This window comes from Stegodyphus dumicola, chromosome 10, assembly GCF_044657685.1.
Source record: "Stegodyphus dumicola isolate Sdum_Otavi_A_Nest chromosome 10, ASM4465768v1".
Lineage (NCBI taxonomy): Eukaryota > Metazoa > Arthropoda > Arachnida > Araneae > Eresidae > Stegodyphus > Stegodyphus dumicola.
The window spans coordinates 6,306,131-6,327,083 of record NC_140777.1 but is presented as its reverse complement, the minus strand read 5'-3'; the positions used below and the strand labels follow the sequence as shown (position 1 = coordinate 6,327,083).

The following is a 20,953-nucleotide window of genomic DNA, read 5'->3' as shown; positions in this document are numbered from 1 at the left end:
AATATTTATCCGTCATTTTAATTTGAAGCCTTCTCAAACATTTTGGCTAGTTTGCTAATATGCAAACCAATGCTCTCACTAGTTTCTGCATGCTTTATCTCCTAACTTGTCAACCACTCCACAATGTACCTATGAGGGTTTACTTGATCTGGTAAAAGCTAAACAGTCCAAAACCCTCCAGACAGATGTCAAGCAAATTATCACTAAGTCTGAAAGTAACTACAATATCAGACAAAGGTTTAAATAAGCCTCTTATTTAAAAAGAACTTAAAACATAAATGCATGCATAAATGATGTGCTAACAAAATCTATTACAGCTCACGGTGACGTAATTAAACACAAATTCAAACTAAAAATGTGGACTAGTGGTCAAAGATTGTACAATTTAATTTAATCTGGTTCAGTAACCCTATCATATGAGGAAACAGAAATGGAAAATTATAGTAAAGGTTGAAATTATAAATAATTGGGTAATTTACATAATAACTGCACATATCTTTGAAGAATAATTTTCTTTATGTAGTCAGTTTCTTTCTTCAGCATGTTTCCTTTTCATTTTAGAATTTTTGGATTTAATTAAAGATGTCTGTTTTTCCAAAAAACACTAAATGCATTTAGAATGTATAGAAAAAAGTGACGAATTTAATTTCTTTAGTAATACGAAATTCAGAAGAAATATGAAATATATATGGTAAAGACCGGTTACAGAGATGGTGTGGCAGAATTTTTAGAATTTAGTGACACACCAAACAACAAAATCTAGAAATAGCAAAACTTTTATAATTTAGAGCAGGCATTGGAAGCAGAATTTAGAAAGGTACTATGCAGTTGAATTTAGGATCCACAGAGATTGAATCAGATGGGAAAATTTCTAGTGCCAGCTCTGTGTATGATGCACTAAGACATATTAGATGGACCTTTTAAATTGTAAGTTTTTTATTTCTTTATTAATTAAAAAATCCCTTTCTATAATCTTTCCTTTCTTTCCAAGTGATAAGATTAGAAGCATTTTTGATATTTTCCATGCTTGTGTCTAGTGAAAAGTAGAGAAAATAAAGGGAAGATAAACATGTTAAGAAAAAGATTCTAGTAGCAGGAGTAAAACATTCAAATATTATGCCTTCATTGTTCTTCCAGACGTTCTCCAAAAAGTAAGAAATTAATCGCATACTTTCTGTAAAATACATCCATTACGCGTTTATACCATGGAGACATTTTTCACTTTGTCACATATTTCTCAAATCATCTAGAATCGAGGGTCTATAAATCTTGCCTTCAAATCCTTCTAAATTTTCCAAACTGCAATGTCAAAAATACTAAAGAAAAATTATCCCAACCAATTTTGTAACAGCAAAGAGCCAGAAATATTTTGGGGGGAAAAAAGGGGGGGATAAAAGTATAAAATTAATTTTATAAAGAAAACTGACGCATATTCTGAGAATTTTGAATATTCTGAGAGAATTACATCGGAAAAACGCTTACTATGAAAAATTAAAAAGGAGACTTTTTAATTAATTACACAGCTAACTTTGCATTTGCTAAGAGCTGTTTTGTAAAATGTGCTTTATAGCATTATACCTTGTTTATTTTTCAGATTTAAAATATTGTATAATAAGTTGCCAAAATGAAACTTTATAATATAACAGCGAAAAATAAAAATTGTTTATTTTAATGTTATTTTTAAAATATAATTTCAATATATTACCATTATTTTAATGAAATTTATCAATGTTACAATGTTTAAAAAAAAATTCGTCGAAAAATTCCCAGATTTCAGAATTAAAAATTTTCTATATAAACTGACGTTAAAATTGCCAAAATGTTGACAAGTCGACAAATTTAGAACTGCTTAATAAAAGAATTCACATCCCCAAAAGCGAAAATTGTTTAAGAGCTCTTTATTACCAAAAATGAAATTCGAAATGCTGATGTTTCACTTCTTGCTTAGAAACTCGAGTATCCCATGAAACTCGAGTAAATATTAGAAATACAAACAAATTACAACCCATAAACCCATTCAAAAAAAAAAAAAAAAAAAAAAAAAAAAAAAAAAAAAAAAAAAAAAAAAAACATCAGTGAATCGCAAAAAAATATTTCTCCAAAATGCTAATTCACACTCAAAATGGCAGTCGTAAAAACAACACAGAAATTTCAGATGATTAAAATTAAGGACCTTCTACTGATTTGGGCCAAAATTAAGGACTTTTAAGGACCAAAAATTGATTCCAAAAAAATTAAGGACTTTTAAGGACTGTACGAATCCTGTAATAGCATATCACAGCAACATAGATAACCACAGAGTTTAATAAATACAAGCATGATTGTTGCTCATAACATGTAATTGAACACTCCTTCAGAAATAGTCTACTCTCCTGTGTAATATTCTGAACCACTTAGAACTGAACTTAAAGACTACTACCACCAATTATGATAACACATGTTAAATGTTCTACAACAGCAAATTTGGATAATCATATGGCCTTTTTGAAGTAACCAATCATTAAACATTAGGTGTCTGCTGTTACGATTTTATTAAAAGTTTCTTCATTTGCCCTGCAACTTATAGTGCATTAATGCCTTTTTTTTAATAGTGACTTTCTGTACCTTAATAGAGAAAGAGCCAATGTCTAGAGTGAGACTTGAATCAGTCACATCATAACCATGAGCTTTATCATAAAGAAAAGGTTTTCTACCATTATAACATTAAATCAGATTCCACTTTCAAGAGATCACCATGTTAAGCACTTTAGAATAAAAGAATATTGTAAAAATATTTAAAGCAATATGTGCATAAAAATAAAAAGTAGCAATTTACCTTTTCACTAATTAAATAAATAAAGAAAGACAGAAACTGCAGTACAATGCTTCTTTAACCCCTTGAGGACAAGTGTGCAGGAAATGAAGAGCAACCACAGGACTGAACACCATGCTGAATACTTTTTTGCTTCATATAAATCCATATTTTGGTTACATACTCCACTGTTGTTATTAATTTTGAATTTATTTAGCATACAAATTTATGACACTCTAAAACGTGACATATGTCAAAAATTCCTTTATGCATGTTTTCAGTGCCATTTTGCTGTTCACAGCTCATTTATTTACATTTCACAAAATGAGCATGTTTACATCAGTGGAAGAATACACACATGCTTTTGAAAACAGCCCTTGTAAAGCTTCTTCTGGCTCTAAAAATAGAAAATATGATAGCGAAAAAGAGCCTAAAGAGGGGAGAGATTTCCTATAAGTTTAAAATTTTAATTCCAGTAATTCTGGTAGTGTCATTAATCAAAATGTGCCTACGCAGAATATAATATTGAAATCAACAAACAGATTCAATTTAGGGAAAGCCTTATTAACAGGGTGTTTGTGAGCTGTGTAGTTATTTGTAATTTTTTATTAATAATCTTTTTCTCTCATTTAAGAGTGTAAAAATAACTTTAAAAGATGCAGTTTTCCTTTCAACAAAATTATCGGATGCATATTTTGAAAAGCATTCTTCACTTTCTTAAAATATTTTCCTATTTTATCTCTCCATTATGTTTTTCGACACTTGTACCGGTTTTTAAGAACAGATCTATCTGTATTAAAAAATAATTAAGGTATGAGTGCATTTTACTTATTCATGAGCAAATAATCTATACATATAATATAGAAATTAGAAAGAGCAAAATGTAAACAAAAGTCAGAAAGTTATAACCTATTATCAGCACAACCTGAACAACCATTAGTCCCAAAGTATGCAGATTATCGAAACTGTACAGTGTGAGTATATATAAATATATAATTTTCTGTACATGCTACATTACAACTTGAGGCTTAAATACCTACATTAAATTAAATTTGGACTTGGATGTTCCTCATGCTTGGCTTATCCTTTACACAGCAGGTCAAAGATTCACTTAAGAAAAGCAATTCTACTAGAGTTTAATGTTCAAAATATTTCTCATAAAATGTAAGAGCAGGCTTTAGAAAAAATTTAAATGAATACTTATGTTTGAAATCTCCTAACAAAAAAAGAATGACACAGGCATAAATACTGTAAGAAAACTAAAATTATATTTCAGTTCTAAATTTTATAAAATTTACAACTGAAATTATTGTAAAATTCCGAAGACCTTCAAAACAATCAGTTTTTAAATTTTGCACAGGCATAAATACTGAAAGAAAATTAAAATTAAATTTCAGTTCCAAACATCATAACATTTACAACTGAAATTGTTGTAAAATTCAGAAGACCTTCAAAACAATCATTTTTTAAATTTTGCACTCAAATGCTCTATTTGACAAAACTAAATTATGAAACATCACATAATAAAACTAACACACTATGTTTCCTCACATATTTTCCCCTTTTTCTTTTACTAACAGAAAAAAAAAAAAAAAAAAAAAAAAGGGGGGGGGAAATAATGTGAATAATTTAATTTCCAAACGATGCAGCTACAGCTAAGAAATTAAGAAATGAAAAAGAGTAGTCATAAATAAGCAACATGTAAATATTATTATTTCTTTAAAAGGAAACCTACATTCCAAGAAGAATACATAGCAGCATTACAGTACCTAATAATATATCTTCATTTTAACTTATCTATAACTTTAATCTCATACATTCTTATTGTTCTTATTCTTATTGTTTTCTCTACTTATTCTTATTGTTTTCTCTACTACTCCTTAGGCCTCAAATCATCCATAAATAATTAGAGAAGCTGAATGTGCAGCTGACTCAAACTAGATTGACTGACCGCTCATGTTTGCTAAACTGTGGCTAGTTGGTTCTTGTATTGGTCTGGCACGAAGTTCAATACAGTGTTGCTACCTTTTTAAAACTTCTGACCAGCATATTTTTAAATGAAATATTTAATTTAAAAAATTAACCTATTTTGTTCCAAATTTATGGTGAATAGAAAGTAAATATTTCTATTATTACATTTATTATTTATAATTATTTATTAAAAATATTGAACTAATTAATTATGTTAAAATTAATAAACTGCTCTGTCTGCTTTTGCTTTACTATAAAATTCAATAGTAAAGAAACTATAATTGTCTAAGTTAAACAAAAGGTTTAGACAGCAACAAGGCAAAAATTGTGAATTTTATCTCTTTAACTGTTTATTTTCTTTAATTTATGCATTTACCATATATACTATAATATATATGTATATTCAGAACTGGTTGAATGACTGAATAATTAAAACAGAAATTAAAAACTTATAAAGTGAAACTAACATTCACTTTACAATAAATATTTTCAGGTTAGAAATTAAAAATTTCACATTTTGTCACTCGAAACCTTTAGATCAGTTTAGATAAAGGTCAAGTTATATTCATTATCTGTTCCAACAAAATACTCAAAAATATTTTTGCAAATTTACTTTATTTAATCATAATTTTTATAAAAACCGGACAAACTGACAATTAATTCAGATCACAAATCTAAAAATCGGCTTGTCTGGTGAAAACTGGCTTGGTGGGAACAATGGATTAAAAATTTAAGGGAAAGGTTCCGTGTGACCTTCACAAGTAGTTTCCAAGGGTTTGCATAAATGAAAACAATCACCATGTGGAAGAATCCATTTTAAATTTTAGGGAAGCTTGTTCTTTGAATGCAGCAAGGAAAGGAAATCATGCAAATATTTTTTAAATCTTCAAAATCAGGTCCTAAAAGGCTAGGAGATAAAATAGGAGAGGGGGGAATACATGAAGAAATACGGTATATTGTAAGGGTGAAATGACAAGCTCAGAGCACAGATATTTTTCTCTAATATTTAAATGAAAAAGAAATAAGCTATAATGAAATTATTAGAAATGTAAATGTTCATTAAGAATTAAAAGTAATTCTTTTCTGACAGACGTCTTATTTCCAAATAAAATGGCTACAGTATATTCAGATCTCATAATAGTGTGAAATTAATATTGTAAAATCTAAACTTTTTTAAAATCAGAGAAATTTAAAAATACAAGTACAATTTCCTAACTCATTTGAAATCACAGGATTTGGACATAAATGCAAGTCCTCTAATACTCTCATTAAATTTCACTCACTTAAAAAGGTTAAATCACAATAAAACAAACCATTTTTAAATAAATAATTCTTATTCGTATATTAAATTATTACATTTACCTCTTGACATACAAATAAAATAAACGTCTGAACCCCTTGACATACCAATAAAAAAATCTGATGTGTACACCACATGACTTCCTGGTACGGAATGTTAAATTACACGCATTTTTTCTTGCATTTTATTTAAACTTATTAGATTGAATTAAACCTACTTCGCCGACAGCGCATAAACCACAATAGAATAAATGCATTCTTTAAAATTCACTTTGTTTACCATAGCGACACTCTGGCGCTAGGTTTACTTAACAGTATTATATTTCATTCACATTATAACTCAGAATGCACAAAATGTATATCATTTAAAGAATTATCTAATTGTTGCTACATGTTCTATTCAAATACTATAATAAAGCTAGAACTATGTATAAAAGAAATTAAGCAAACAAAACAAAACAGAAACAGTTTTTCACAGACGATTGAGTATTTCTCATTTAATTAATTCAGTTCTCACTTTGCGAGAAGGCAAAAATACATAAAAACTCAAAATATCTACATTAAAAATTATGAAGTACTAAATCTCAAGAGTGATAACAAGAGTGATGGCTTATGACATCATAGTTTTTGGGAATGGTTTTTAATGCAAAATATATAAAGTAATTGTAGGTACTGTGGAACATATGAACACTATTAGTTAAAATTGCTCATTTATAGAAATAAATCAAGTGCACAGCCAAAATTTGGTACATAACGACTTCAACTGAAAAACAAGTGTTGTTCATACATTATTCTTTTTGTTTTTAAGTGTGATCCATTACTAATTTAATTTAATGATGATTTAATTTTACACAGTCAAAAAAAAAAAAAAAAAAAAAAAAAAAAAAAAAAAAAAAAAAAAAAACTGAAGATTGATTAGGTGAAAATACAGATAAACTGCTTAGTATTTTTCTGTTACTTGTATTATAATATGGGTAATTCTATTTTCCTGTGTTTTTGCCTCAGATTAAATGATTTTTAGTTAACCATAAGCATGTTCCACAGTATTACCCCAATACACCAAGAGTTTAGTAATTCATAGTCCCCTTGAAATATGTTTGCCAGCTATTTGATCAAAAGAAACTAGAGGGATTAAATTAATGCAGAGTAAGAACCAAAGATTTGTTATGAAAATGCTTTTAATAAAAGCAATATGCAAGGAAAACAAAGAATTTAATAGGAAACATTTTTAAGGCTTACAAAAATAACTGATTATGTTTCTTACTGTATATTTTTCTGGACATCTGATATCTTCATCAAGAAATATCCTTAACTGACCAAAAGGAGACAGCTGTTCACTGGTCATGAGAGCTCTAAAAATACAAATTATATACACTTTAACACTTTCCTGAAAGGAATAAATAAAAAAACTTCTACAACCAACGTAAAAACACTATAACATTTCATTACTTATCAGTATGCAATTACAGATGCTTTAGCAAGAAACTTAGAGAGAACAAAATATTAAATGTGGATAATCTCACCAAAACTGACATCAAAGCAGAATAGCACTGAAGTAATTTAATTTTTATTTAAATATATTATAAACATTTAAACAAAGTGTGTGGTCATGTGGACATCTTTGACAAGGTACATTGTTTTGCTGAAAATCATATTTACCTGCTCTGCTTAACTATCAAATAATTCTAATCCTAGAGGCACAAGAATCCAGTCAGTTAGTTTTCCCACTTTCGATTAACAAAATATATTAAAAGAATGTCTGCATCTGCCTGTTACATTATTATTACATAACAAGTTCTATGAAATACATGATGTTAGAGTGACAACCAATAAAAATGTCCAATGTTCATTCCTCAAATGAGTAATATAACATACATAAATAAAGATTAATTTTTGTAATCAAAGCAAGGTCTCTTCACAAGATTTCTCAGATGAGGTAAGTTTTCAGCTCATTTTATATTACATAAATATAGTTAAGAAATGAACTTTGATCACATCCTTATAGTCACTAAACATACTGAATGCTGATGTTAAGAATATTCTTTACATAGCAGCATCCAGAATGATGCCACAAGCTTGGAACACTCTATATCTTTTAAAAGCACACAATTCATTCAACTCAGAAATTTTATATGCTGAAAATAAATCCTCTATAATTTTCTACCTTCACCTTTCAAGCTACATGTGTGACTCATGAAAGCTGTATTAAATGATGAACAGTCTTTATGGCCGTAAAGGAAGATCATGATATTCAAGGAACCATAAGGAACACACAAAGGCATTCCATAAAATTAAGTTTTTTGAAAATATATTAATGATGAAAAATTTTCAAGCACCGTTTCATTGCTTTATGTAATTAAAAACATTGCTATAAAAAAGGAATTACATGATGGCTTAACTCATTATAAAAATGCTTTAAACTGAAGCATTAAAATTTTTGCCCTTATGATATATTTTATATTTTTATTTATTTATTGTAATTTATTTTTCCACCAATCATGCCGATTCTTCTAGAACATATTTCATGGTGTTAGCTATATTCTGCTGGTTTCTAAGCTGTAGGAAAAAAAGGTAATGAGTGCTAACCCTCCCCAAAACAAAAGGGAACAAAGAAATTCAATCCATTTAAATTATTTTAGTTTTTCTATTCTCCAACTTTTAGCAAAAAAAAAAAAAAAAAAAAAAAAAAAAAATTTGTATTCCCACATTTCTTCTAAATATATTACTTCTGAAACATCCAGAATATGTAAAATTTCTCATCTAATATTTATTCAGAAAAATGGTTCAAAGCTAACCAAGACTGTTTTTTTTTTTAAATTATAGCAATGAAAAGTCCAAAAAGCACCAAAACTATAACTCCTCATGCATCTAGGCATCATTGCCTTCATTGAGGCAATTCTGTACTTCTTCAGAAAGAACTGCATCACTGCTGAGACTAAAAGTTAAGGCTGCACTTTTTTATCTAACTTGCATATTATCCCTCGTATATGGTGTTTTTTTGGGGGGGGGCAAGCACACTAAAATGAAGCAGACAATCAGTTGAATGACAAAAGGAGACAAAGATACTAAACACAGATACCAAAAACCAGGATTATAATGACCATATGGCAAAACTTTCAAATTGGCCCTTGTGACAGCAGGCACTTTCATGAAAAAAGGATGACAATTTTATACACCAGGTCTGAGCATTCTATGACCCACAGGTCACAGAGCAACCCACTTCAGTTTCAGAACTAAGGTAAAAGGCAAATATGAAACAAACACTTGAAGAATATATAAAAACATTAATTGAAACTAAATAACAATAACATTTTTGTTTGATTACAAAGTTCCAGTCAAGAACACACATTTTTATTTTTAAATTTAAATTGTAGTATAATTTCAAGAAGAAATTGATAAGTTTGGCAGTGCTGTTCTATAATTCTTTGACATCTGAGAACATTAATACTGTTAGCTCAATTCTCCTCATGCACTCTGAGATGTTCAGTAGTCCAAGAATGACTTCAGTAGCGAAAAAAATCGGCATTTTGTTCAACTTATAAATGCAAGCAAATATTTTCACGCACAAAATTTATTTTAAGTAAGAACAGGCAGAGCTTAAACACCAAAAATTCAGATGCTTTTGTTATTAAAATGTTATAAATAAAATTCACTTACGTTTGTTTTTATATGTAAAATTGTAATTTAAATTTTTACGTTTAAAGTTTAAAGCATATTAGAATTATTTTCTCAAACAAACTTATAATTCACCCAAACTGATGGTTTTAAAATGAAAACACCACTGGCCCAAAACATCTTAATACACACATTGTGGTTGATTTTAACCCACAGCCAAAAAAAGGTTGCCAACACCTGCTACACATCATTGCAAGTCAGTTCCACTAAACAGCATTTTGTATAGCACCTTTAATCTTTTGATGTAAAATTTTATGTTTTGAAAATAAGCTTTATCATTTTTGCATATCTACTGCTTCTAAATTTTGTAAATATCTGCAATTAAGATGTTTTTTCATATTAAATCAATAGTTGTCTTCGAATCTTTTTAAATTGCATGGGCCTTTACCAGCATAATAGGCCACAGGATCACTTTGCTCAGTTCTGTCCCGATTTTCATGGAGATCAACCCCCAAGGGTAAGGCCTAAAGATACCCCTCTTTCCTAATCGCTATCGCTAAGCCACTCAACAGGACTTCAGCTCACCATATATTTATAATGTCATTAAGCCACACAAACATCATGCCTCCCAGAGGATTCAAACCCAAACCCAATGAAATATACAGAAGCCAGGACTACTAAATATTATACCGATCAGGGCAGCATAAACCATATCATGATGTGACACTGATGACTTTTATATTTAACAGTTTAAAAATCTGAGCAGAACTTTGTTTCATTCATCATAGAAATCAAACTACAGGATGAACATTGCAAATCAGGGGCAGCTTACTACTGCAACATAAAACACATATCATACAAGGCTTAGAATATATATACTTTGTCAGCATCTGCTCAAGGAACCTGTAATCACTTTACAGACAGACATTTTCATTACAGAAAATTACTAAAATTTTCAAATTAGCCGAACTTCCAAAACTGCGCTGACATGGTATGTCATAATCATCTCAGTAAATTTCTTTTCCTACCTGAGTCACACTATTAATGCCATATTCTTTATAATGAGCGTAAATCTTTACTAACATAATCATAGGGAACAGGGGCATGTAAAGACTTATATTTCACAATTTTTATAAAATTTGTTTCAGAGTTACATTTTAAGTAAAAAATAAAAGCTTAAAACTTTTACTTAAAATAACCTTTTACTTAAAATAAGCCAAAAATTTTTGTTGCACACCAGTTTTATGAAACTGAATATAATTACAACTAAAAGTGTTTAAAAACAACAGATATATTCTTGATTATAAGGAAAAACTCAACCATAAAAATGGGGGGGGGGAAATAGCTTCTACAATCACTTCTACAAAAATAAAGTCATTACTGATCAAATAATAGCAAATTTATTGGAATTTCTCCCTAGTACCAAATCACTCCACATATGTACTCCATCTTTAGAAGATTTGATTATAAACTTTCCATTACCCCAGTCCCATCAGTCTGAAAATCGTTATAATCATATAAATCAGACATTGCCATAGTAGATACTTCAGGCATATATATATTATACCAAACTGTAGCAAAGATACTAGCACAGAAACTCAATATATGACTCAACATCCAGAAAATTATCAACAATGATTACTCAACATAAAAAAGGTATCTCCGGGTTCTCTGCCAGCCACTTCATTAAAGAAAATAGCAAATTTTTGGTTAAATTCTTCACCAAGCATCCATATTCAACAATTAAATGCGACAAGGTCAAAATCATACCCAAACCCTCTCAGAGTTCTCAGAGTTCAAATTACTTTATCTGCATTCTTTACACAACTTTTAATCTAGATTAAAATTTATTTCTATAGTGTTGCTTATTACATATATCCCTTCCTTGAACTTCTGATTTTTGTTATATATTTTACTATCTTCGGATTTTACTGGTTAAGTGCATAGAAGCATTAAACAATATTATTTTTAAAAAATTCTTTTTAAAATAATATTGTTTAATTCTTAATTTTTTTTAGTTAAAATTTCTTTTTTATTTTTAGTTAAAATGCAATCTTGCAGATAGTAAACTATTTACTTTTTAATTATTATTTAACTCTGAATTAGAATTTTCATAAAATTTGAAATTCCCATACATGAAATTCAGATATATTACTGTCGTATTTATAATATGTTATTGGCCATGCTTAGAACATTGCCATCAACAATGTGCAAAATTTGCTGAGTTTTTGAAAATCAAAGTTACAGCAGAATATACCCAATATTTGTCCATCAAATTGCTTTTGCCAATAAAGGTAAAAATATGACATTTGACACATAAACACTTATTTTGGTAGCAAATAACTTTCCTGTGCTACTGCAACCATATTATTACATAAAACTCTTTTAAATTTAAGGAAAAATAATTATGTAAAAACCTATATAATGTAATTTTTTATTCAAATCCTGGATCGCTACAGTTATATTTCAGAATATTTCACACTTTTCATAATTATAAAAAATAAAATTTTAAATTCAGATACAAAAAATTGAACCAGATTATTTAATTTCCATGTTTGAAATCATATTCAGAGACCATGCACAAACTGAACACAATGTTTACATTTATACATGACGAAGATAATATATAAGTTTATAAAAAGGTTTCTGATGTTAATATTGCATCATCTGAAAAATTCTGCATTGTTCAAATTGAAGTATGTTTTCTTATTATTTTATTACTTCTGATACTGAGTAACCTTGATCAAAGTGGACATGTTCAAATACAATCTTTTCTACTCGCACTGCATAATTCTAGAATGTGCTGGAGGCCCACCAGCGGCCGAGCGGTAAAGTCGCTGAACACTGGTACTTCGATCCGAGGTTCGAATCCTGCGAACGGGCTGGTTGCATGGGTGTTTTCGTGGTTTTCCCCATGTGTAACGTGTATACGAGCCAGTTTCCCTTAGAAAGTCCTGCACGAAGGCATCCCTCCTCTTAGGCAGATAGCCCTCGAGGCTTTGCCATAATTAAATAACCTAACCTAGAATGTGCTGGGCACAATTTTTTTTTTTTTTTTTCAGAACAGTGCTAAGAACAGAGAACCTATAAGTTATTTTTGTCATATTATGCTCATTTATTTTAAAATGGAAAAAAAAAATGCTAATTAGATTGCCAGCAAAATGTGTGCTGTTTCTTATGACACAGTTCCAAGGTAGTTTGAGAACTACAAGCCTGTAAATTTCAGCTCTGAACTATGCAACATTACATGAGAAAGATCATAAGGTTAGCCAAAATAACTCTTTTGGTTAGTAATACCAAAAGGGGACTGCATCCAAAAAAAATTAATGCTTTGTGCATGGAAAGACTACAAAGAAATTATATACTACAAATTGCTGCCACCAAATCAGACGAATTCAGAAAAATACTGCTTCCAAATGGCAGTTTTAATATTAAAAAAAAAATCAATGCAAAGAGCCTAAAAGTGACCAACCTTTCTATCACAACTATGATTGGCCCAACATTTCGATGAATGTCAGACGAAAACATACTGAGCATGGATGAGATGTTTTGTGTCACCCACCCCCATATTCAAGACCTTGCCCTCTTGGATTTGCATCACTTCAGGTTACTTAAAGAATCTCTGAATAGCCTGCAGTTCATTTTTTTTTTTTTTTACATTATTTAACAACATGTCAATAACTTCTTTTAAGAATGATCCTAATGATTTTTTAAAATGTAAATTTTTCAGGTGCTTGAGAGATGTCACAGAACCAAAACAAAAATTATAGGGGCAAAAACTCGGAATAAAATGATGCTAAAAAGTTCAATGTAGGTTTCCTATGTTTCTGCTCAGTTTCATTTGTATTTATCATCAGAAAATTTTAGATGACCCAACAGATTAACTGATAAGCATTCTATGCAAATTGTTATAAGTATTATTCAACATAATGCTTTTCAAAAATGAAATTTTATTTACAAAATCTTAGAGAACCCCTGTACTAGAAAACACTGGAAGACTTTAGTATTGACAAACAGCCAACTCGTAGCACTGTTTGAATAATTTTAAAATGAAAAATATTTCTAGTTTGACTTTCATTGTATGAATATTATATCATGATTCTAAAATAATAAAACTTTATAATTAATGAGATCCTCTCAGCATTTGAAAGCTTATCAATTAATTAGATAATTCATTCAGCATACAATATGGATGATAATTGAAAATTAAAGTAGGTTACCCTCTAGTAAACCACAAAAGAATACCACTGAATGACATTTCCGAAGGAAAAAAATCACCTCAAATTATTCTAATATATTTATTAATAAGGCATCTCAAGGCAAATTGACAATGATGCCAAAAATCCCAAATTTTGAAATTAAATATCTTACACAATTTTTGTCATATTGGAAGTTAAGCTTGTGTTTTATTTTTCATAACAGGGATATAAATTTCCTGAATGTAAGAATTACAGGCCCCAGGGAACTGCATAAAAAATACATTTTGTATCATTTGCAAAATTCAATTTTTTGAACAAAAAAGAAAAAAAAAAAAGGGTGGGCTAAAGCATGAATATTCATGTTATTTAAAACTTTTTTTGTAACTGGAAGTAGATATCCTTGATTAACAGTTGTGAAAATAAAGGCTGTGTAATCACTTTTCTGGACATGGTTTATACGTGCGTATGTGTTTGTGTACATGTGAGTATTAAATGTTCATTTATCAAGAATAATTTGTCAATTTTTTAATTTTAAAAACCTATTATATTAGTAATGAAACAATCTAATTCTATAACTGCAAAATTAAATATATACAATAAATTAAGAACACATTTACCTTAAGAATTCTTCAACATGCCCCATAGATTCTTTAGTGTTTTTACCTCCAACTTCTTGGCAATGCAAGGTTATAAATTTTGGTTGATAACACTTAACCACTTGAAAAATTTCACTTTGAATGAGCACGTATAACATTAACTTTCTATGCATGCAACAGAAGGAAATAGTATTAGCCTCGAATCCTTTTTTATTCAAAAGGGGAAAATATAACACTGTCTGAACAAAAAATTAATAAATATTAATAAATACTACTAAATTTGCCCCTGGGATCAACTAAGTCTCATATACAATTAAATGAAAGATGACTTTGAAAGTTGAATGCTACAGAAATATTTTAATTCACCTTCAAAATTTTCTCATAGAATTCAAAATTTAATCTTACAAATGAAGTACTTTTTTGGTATTATATTCCCCCCTCCTTTGTTTTAAAACAGCTGATGATTTCATTTTGGTTAGAGCTATTTTAACCTCACTCAAACATGTATAATCTCAAATGTACGAGGGCCATCCAGGAAGTAGATTACGTTTCCGTCTGTGTCCGCTAGGGGCGGGGCTAGCGCGGCCATCTTGGGGTCAGAGCGTTGCGCAGCTCAGTCTGCATCTAGCCATGCTAGTGAGAGGTTCGTGCTGTGCTCCGTTCAGATACTGTGACGGTTTGAAATGTCTGCGTTAATTGAAAATCCCGCGAGCTGCGCTCAGTAATAAGGTTTCTGACTGCAAAAAACTGTAAACCGATAGAAATCTATCGACAGCTTCGTGAAGTGTATGGGGACAACATTATCACTGAAGGTGGAGTGCATCAGTGGGTCATAAGATTTCAAAATGGCCGAACCAATGTTCACGACGAAGATCGAAGTGGGAGACCCAGCACAGTGACCGCCGAACTTCTCGAAAAAGTCGATGCTAAAGTCCGTGAAAATCTAAATTTCACAATAACGGAACTTTCTTTGAGTTTTCCACAAATTTCGCGAAGTTTGTTGCACGAAATCATCAGCAAAAAGCTTGGTTACCACAAGTTTTGTGCAAGATGGAAGGCAAGAAGAGGTAACGAAGTGGTTGAAGGCGCAGGCGGCCGAATTTTTCGACGAAGGAATTTCCAAGCTCGTACATCGCTACGATAAATGCCTTAATTTGTATGGTGACTATGTAGAAAAGTAGTATTTGAGTGTGGCTTTCATCTGTATATAATAAAATTTGTTTCCTATACTTTGTTTATTTTTTTATTCCAAAACGTAATCTACTTTCTGGATAGCCCTCGTATCATAATTCCGTGTGCATTACATCAATAATATAATAATTTCATTCACAGACAGAATATAAATATTTAATACATCTTACTCCTAATGTTTCTCGTTTCTCTAGTGGATTTTTTTTTTTTATAATTGTTATTCGATTTAAAAGCGCAATTTTTTGTCTTCTAAAATATAAGCTATTATTTGAGGCATTATGCATTTGACATATAAAATTAAATCCTTAGCTGGGTAAACATAAATATTTTCATTACTTTTCTTATTCCAAATTACACATTTCTACATCAGGCACTTAATATTCAGCCTTAAAGCAGTTCACTCATTTTTACACATCTAATTTATAAATGCTTGAATTAATTTTATTAAAAATATCATTCCATCATTTCTAGACACAATATAAAATTAAGAACGCAAAACAAAATTGTTTTTATATGTGCTTTCAACCAATTTTTAAAAGTTTTCTGTACTTAAAACTCATTACCACGAAAGGGAAAAGGAGATGCAGCAAAATTTGACAGATTGCAAGGACAGATTTAATATTCTAGATAATATTTCATATATCCTCAAGAGAACTTTTGGCAATGTCCAGAATTTGCCAACCATAAAATAATACTACTACAATTCAAGCTTTTTAATGAATTGGATAATACATCACTTTTTTTATATGCCATGATGAAGTATCATCCATGTAGTATATGTCATTTCCATGTCCATATGATTAACAGGGGAAATAATAGACTCAAACTTTTAAAAAGATTGCCTGGCATCACTTGGGGTTCCTTGACTGATACTCTTTTGACCTCATATAAAACTTATGTCAGGCCTGCTTTGGAGTACGGGGAGTGAACTTGCAAGCCACTGCCTCCAGAACCTGTCAAGAAGATATTAACTTGATGCAAAATAAGGCACTCAGGATTATTACTGGTGCAGCTGGTTCCATTCAAATTGCTGCCATAGAGATTCAGACTGACACCGAGTCTTTAAAATTTAGAAGAAAAAAGCAGGTTTTAAAACTCTGTGATAAGTATGAAAGATCGAATTTGAAACATTGGAATAAGTATTCCCCCGCCCCCCAACTGAAAACATACAAATCATTTATCACTTGTGTTGAGGAACTCTGTACCCTATATAACATCATGCCTACTTTACTCCACCCTTTCCAGTTTGGCCTCTCTCTTCCTACTATTAGAGCTCCTACTTATAATCTTGCCATCGGTATGTATTTTGACTCAAGATCCAACAACTTTGTTTAATATCAAATTTATTTCACTTTATAAACACATACATATTAATGCGACTATTTACATGTATAGTATAATGATCAAATGATCCATACATTTTAATGATAAAAAGCATTCAGTATCTCAGTAACGTAACTTAACTGCTGCTTACTTAACTGCTTAGAACAGGAATTTTCCGATCACAATATTCAAATTCAAAAACAAAACTGGTTGCCAGGTTCAAACATAAAAAAAATTACAAAACAAACTATTAAATAATAATAAAATGGAAATGCTAAACTTAACAGGAGTCACAACGTCCTCCTTAAAAACGAGCCTTAAAAGCAATGCAAATTGAAGCAGTGAAAATGTATACATATATAATACACATAAACTTTAACGAATGACATGAAATTGAACTAAGAACTATAAATGTGTGAATATAAATATAACAATACAGAACAATAAACACACAAATAACATTATAATTATCAACGTCTAAGAAAAAGTCAATAGCAGTTCATTAAGTCCATCCGTTCACCAGGCACTACTTGACGACCGTTTTGAATTACCTTTACATATTCTGGAATTTCACTATCACAAGACCCAAGCATTTCACCCAGGCAGTTTTATGACTTTTAATTCTGACAACTTTACCAAGACTAAATTTTATTGGGCTGTCAGAATTCACATGGCAGATATTGCTTGCTACAGACTGACACGGGGGGGGGGGGAGTCCCTATTCTAGAGCAAAACCATGTTTCCCACAAAATTTTCAGCTTGCACTTTTATTATATTCATATTTAAAGTGAAAAAAATTTATAACTGTAAGTAAGGATTTAGCTGCATCTACCAAGAACACAACACCAAAACAGATTTTCAGTATTTAAGAACAATATAATCCTCCTCCTCCTCCCTTTTATTTTTGATTTGATAGTTATATTAAGATCAACCAAAACCTCAACCTCTTAAAAAAAAAAAAAAAAAAAAAAAAAACCCTTCAAATATACATATTATTAAGAACTTATAAATCATCTTTGAATGAAATTATTGAAAAAAATTATTATTTAACATACTTGGAAAAAAAAATTATTTCCTGCAAGATACCAAGCATTTTAAACAGTTTTCCTAACAAGTGAAGCAGAAACACAAGTATTGTTAGACACAGAGACAGTTTGCTACAATTTATTCAAATATATCCATCTCTTAAAAATTACAATAAAAAGGTGGTTTCCATTACAATTAATACAGTCTTGCTGCATTATATGAAAAGATACTTTATGATAATATACACCCATAATGAAATCGCAAATTTGCTATAGACTTTGAAGAGCATTTGTGAATTCAATGCCCACTTACAGCAGAAGTATTTGTGCATTTTAACATTTATTCCAATGATGTCCAGTTTGCTTATTATTTTACATTCTTTTTTTCCCACAGAAGAATGCTCTCCTCATGTACACAGTGATCTGTTTTCCCCTTAAACAGAGATTAAACACAAATTCAGAAGACAAACAACAAAAATCAGCGTTATATTTACAAAATTTCCACAGGACTAGTTTCGATGGTTTTACCGAACCACCATCCTCAGCTGCAAAACCGCAAATGCGGTTTTGCAAACCGCATTTCTTACAAAAGCTTGTCTTGAAGAGAAGCATGTTATCTACGGCTGTTCTCCTCTTTCGGAAACCGCTTTGATAAGGCGATATAATATTATTCTTTTCCAAGAAGTAGACTAGGCGGCTGTTTACCATGTTTTCAAACAGCTTACATATGCAACTCGTAAGGGTTAATTGGCCGATAGCTGGAGGGATTTCTTGGATCTTTCCCTGGCTTAGCAATAGGAATTACAACAGCTCTCCTCCATGCACTGGGAAAATTATGCTCCTTCCACACTTTATTGTAAAGAATGAGAAGGGCAATCAGTGAGTTATAGCACAGATGCTTTAGCATTTCATAATTCACGCCATCAAGACCCGGAGAAGACCTATGTGTCTGCAACAAAGCTCTCCTTAATTCAAGCAAAGTAAAGTCTCTTTTATAAGACTCAGATTTGAAAGAGTTGAATGCGATGGAATTTCTTTCTGAGCGCTGGATAGAAAGAAATGCAGGTGAATAGTTTCTCTTGGAAGAAATGGCAGCAAATGTCTCACCAATAGTATTCGCAATTTCTTCTATGTAGCTAATCACTCAGCCATCTTTTCCCAAAAAGGAAAGTGAGCGGTCTTAACATATTCTGCATGGTTTTTGAACTTTTTCCCAAACCCGCTTACTAGGCATAGAGGATGTTATTGATGACACATATGAAATCCAAGAATTCCTTTGGCTCTGCCTTCTTGCTTTTCATGCATTTGCTTTGGCTCTTTTAAATGCTATGAGGTTTCGCAGAGTAGGATATCTACAAAAAATGGTATACAATTCTCCGAAGTTCCCCCCCCCCCACACACAAAGCATTCCTTTTTTAGGATGCAACCTCCTTCTTGATGTTACTATCATGTAACATTACTGTATAGAGCATTACTTGCATGGGCAAAATTTCTGTATTTAAACTTCTCAAACCATTTTCAAACTGTGTAATCAGAAACAGCCATTTGAACGAAACCTATGCCATAGCAAGATACTAGAATTACAGAAAGTGAGCAGAAAAGACCATATTTAAACATCTCCTTTGATAAAGTTCATTCTTTATCAGCAGTAATAAAATAATTAAAAGAAAATGCACTTGATTTAAAAAACTGCTGAATTTTCCAGATGATACAATATGTAATACCAATATATTACAGTAGCTTCTTCTACAAATTTTACAATGTACTGCATAATTTTTATGAGCTATCTGACCAGCACTTTTTTCCCTTATATAAAATAAATATGAGCATATGACCAAAAGGAATTGGAAGAATTAATACTGATGAGATACTGTTTAGCTAATAGTAGAAAAACACTCCTGTTTAAAAGTAAGCCGTTTGTCAGGTCCTAGTCTCATATACTTGAATGAAGTAAAGGCTTTTAATTATTTGCTATTTTATATATATTTAAAATAATTTTTTTGTTATTATATATATATATATATATATACATATATATATATATATACTTAAGGAAATGAGAAGAGAAATTGTAGTTAGCTCGCCAAAAAGTTATCAGGAGCTGTGGCTCCAAGAAAAAGTTCAACACAGTTTTAAAAAAAAAACAATTACATTGAGGGGTGAAAAATTAGGCTACAAGCGAAATAAAATGTAAATTATAAAATACAATCGTTGGATACAAGTTAAAGTCAAAAAATACATTAAATACCTATCGATGTGACAAGTTAAAACATATAAAAAACCAATCGATGCAACAAGTAAAAACAAATAAAAACATATAAAAATTATAAAGTGGAAAATGGTAAATTAGCTCAATTCGAGGTCTAACCTGGCTTTTCAAGGGAAATTTCTGGTTAAACGTCGAACCAAGCTAACCCCATTACGCGTTTCGCCGAAACAGACAATTGAAACTTTAGCGTTACGAAATTTTTAATTAATTAGATAAATTGCCCTAAAAATTTTTTTTAGTCTCAATTCTCTGTTCCAATTTCCCAACGCGTCTGCTCAAAATGACACATTAAGGTGTAAAAAAATGAAAATGCAACTCCGATGTACAACAATAATAAAAATAATAATAAATAGCGGTCTGCTATTAGTCAAAATATACAATAACGTATGGGCTAGACCTGCCATCTTAAAGAATTAAACCTTTATAAATTTAGAAATCTGAAATTAAATTTAAATGAAATCTAACAGTGTGGGTCTTGCTAAGACCAAGAAAAAATTTTTTGAAAAAGAAACATAAAAAACAGACCTGTGGTTATGCAGTCTTTTCTATCGTGAAGCATAAACTGAAAGAGGTTGTAACTCCCCTCTGTGTCTTTCAACGCTCTCCTACTTGTCGTGTGACGTAAGAAGGGGTAAACAAAGTCACTGGGCAACAGCCTATGTGATAAGACTGTC

The 20,953-nt window shown here is 30.5% G+C and overlaps 1 protein-coding gene across 16 annotated transcripts in view; it reads right to left on the bottom strand.

The window, feature by feature from the left end:
- The window catches only part of LOC146994865 (inositol polyphosphate-5-phosphatase A-like), a 205,737-nt gene that overhangs the window by 49,580 nt on the left and 135,204 nt on the right, over nucleotides 1–20,953 (bottom strand). For 12 of the 16 annotated variants that reach the window (XR_015043280.1, XR_015043281.1, XM_085824598.1 and 9 more), the window contains one exon: nucleotides 7,301–7,413. Coding sequence is in view for 14 of the 16 variants with exons in the window: in XM_085824598.1 (XP_085680724.1) it covers nucleotides 7,301–7,413 (113 nt within the window). In the remaining 2 variants the exon portion in view is untranslated. Of the gene's footprint in view, nucleotides 1–7,300; nucleotides 7,414–17,141; nucleotides 17,192–20,953 lie in introns of all 16 variants that reach the window. The other 4 variants (XM_085824601.1, XM_085824606.1, XM_085824607.1 and 1 more) reach the window with 2 other exon arrangements.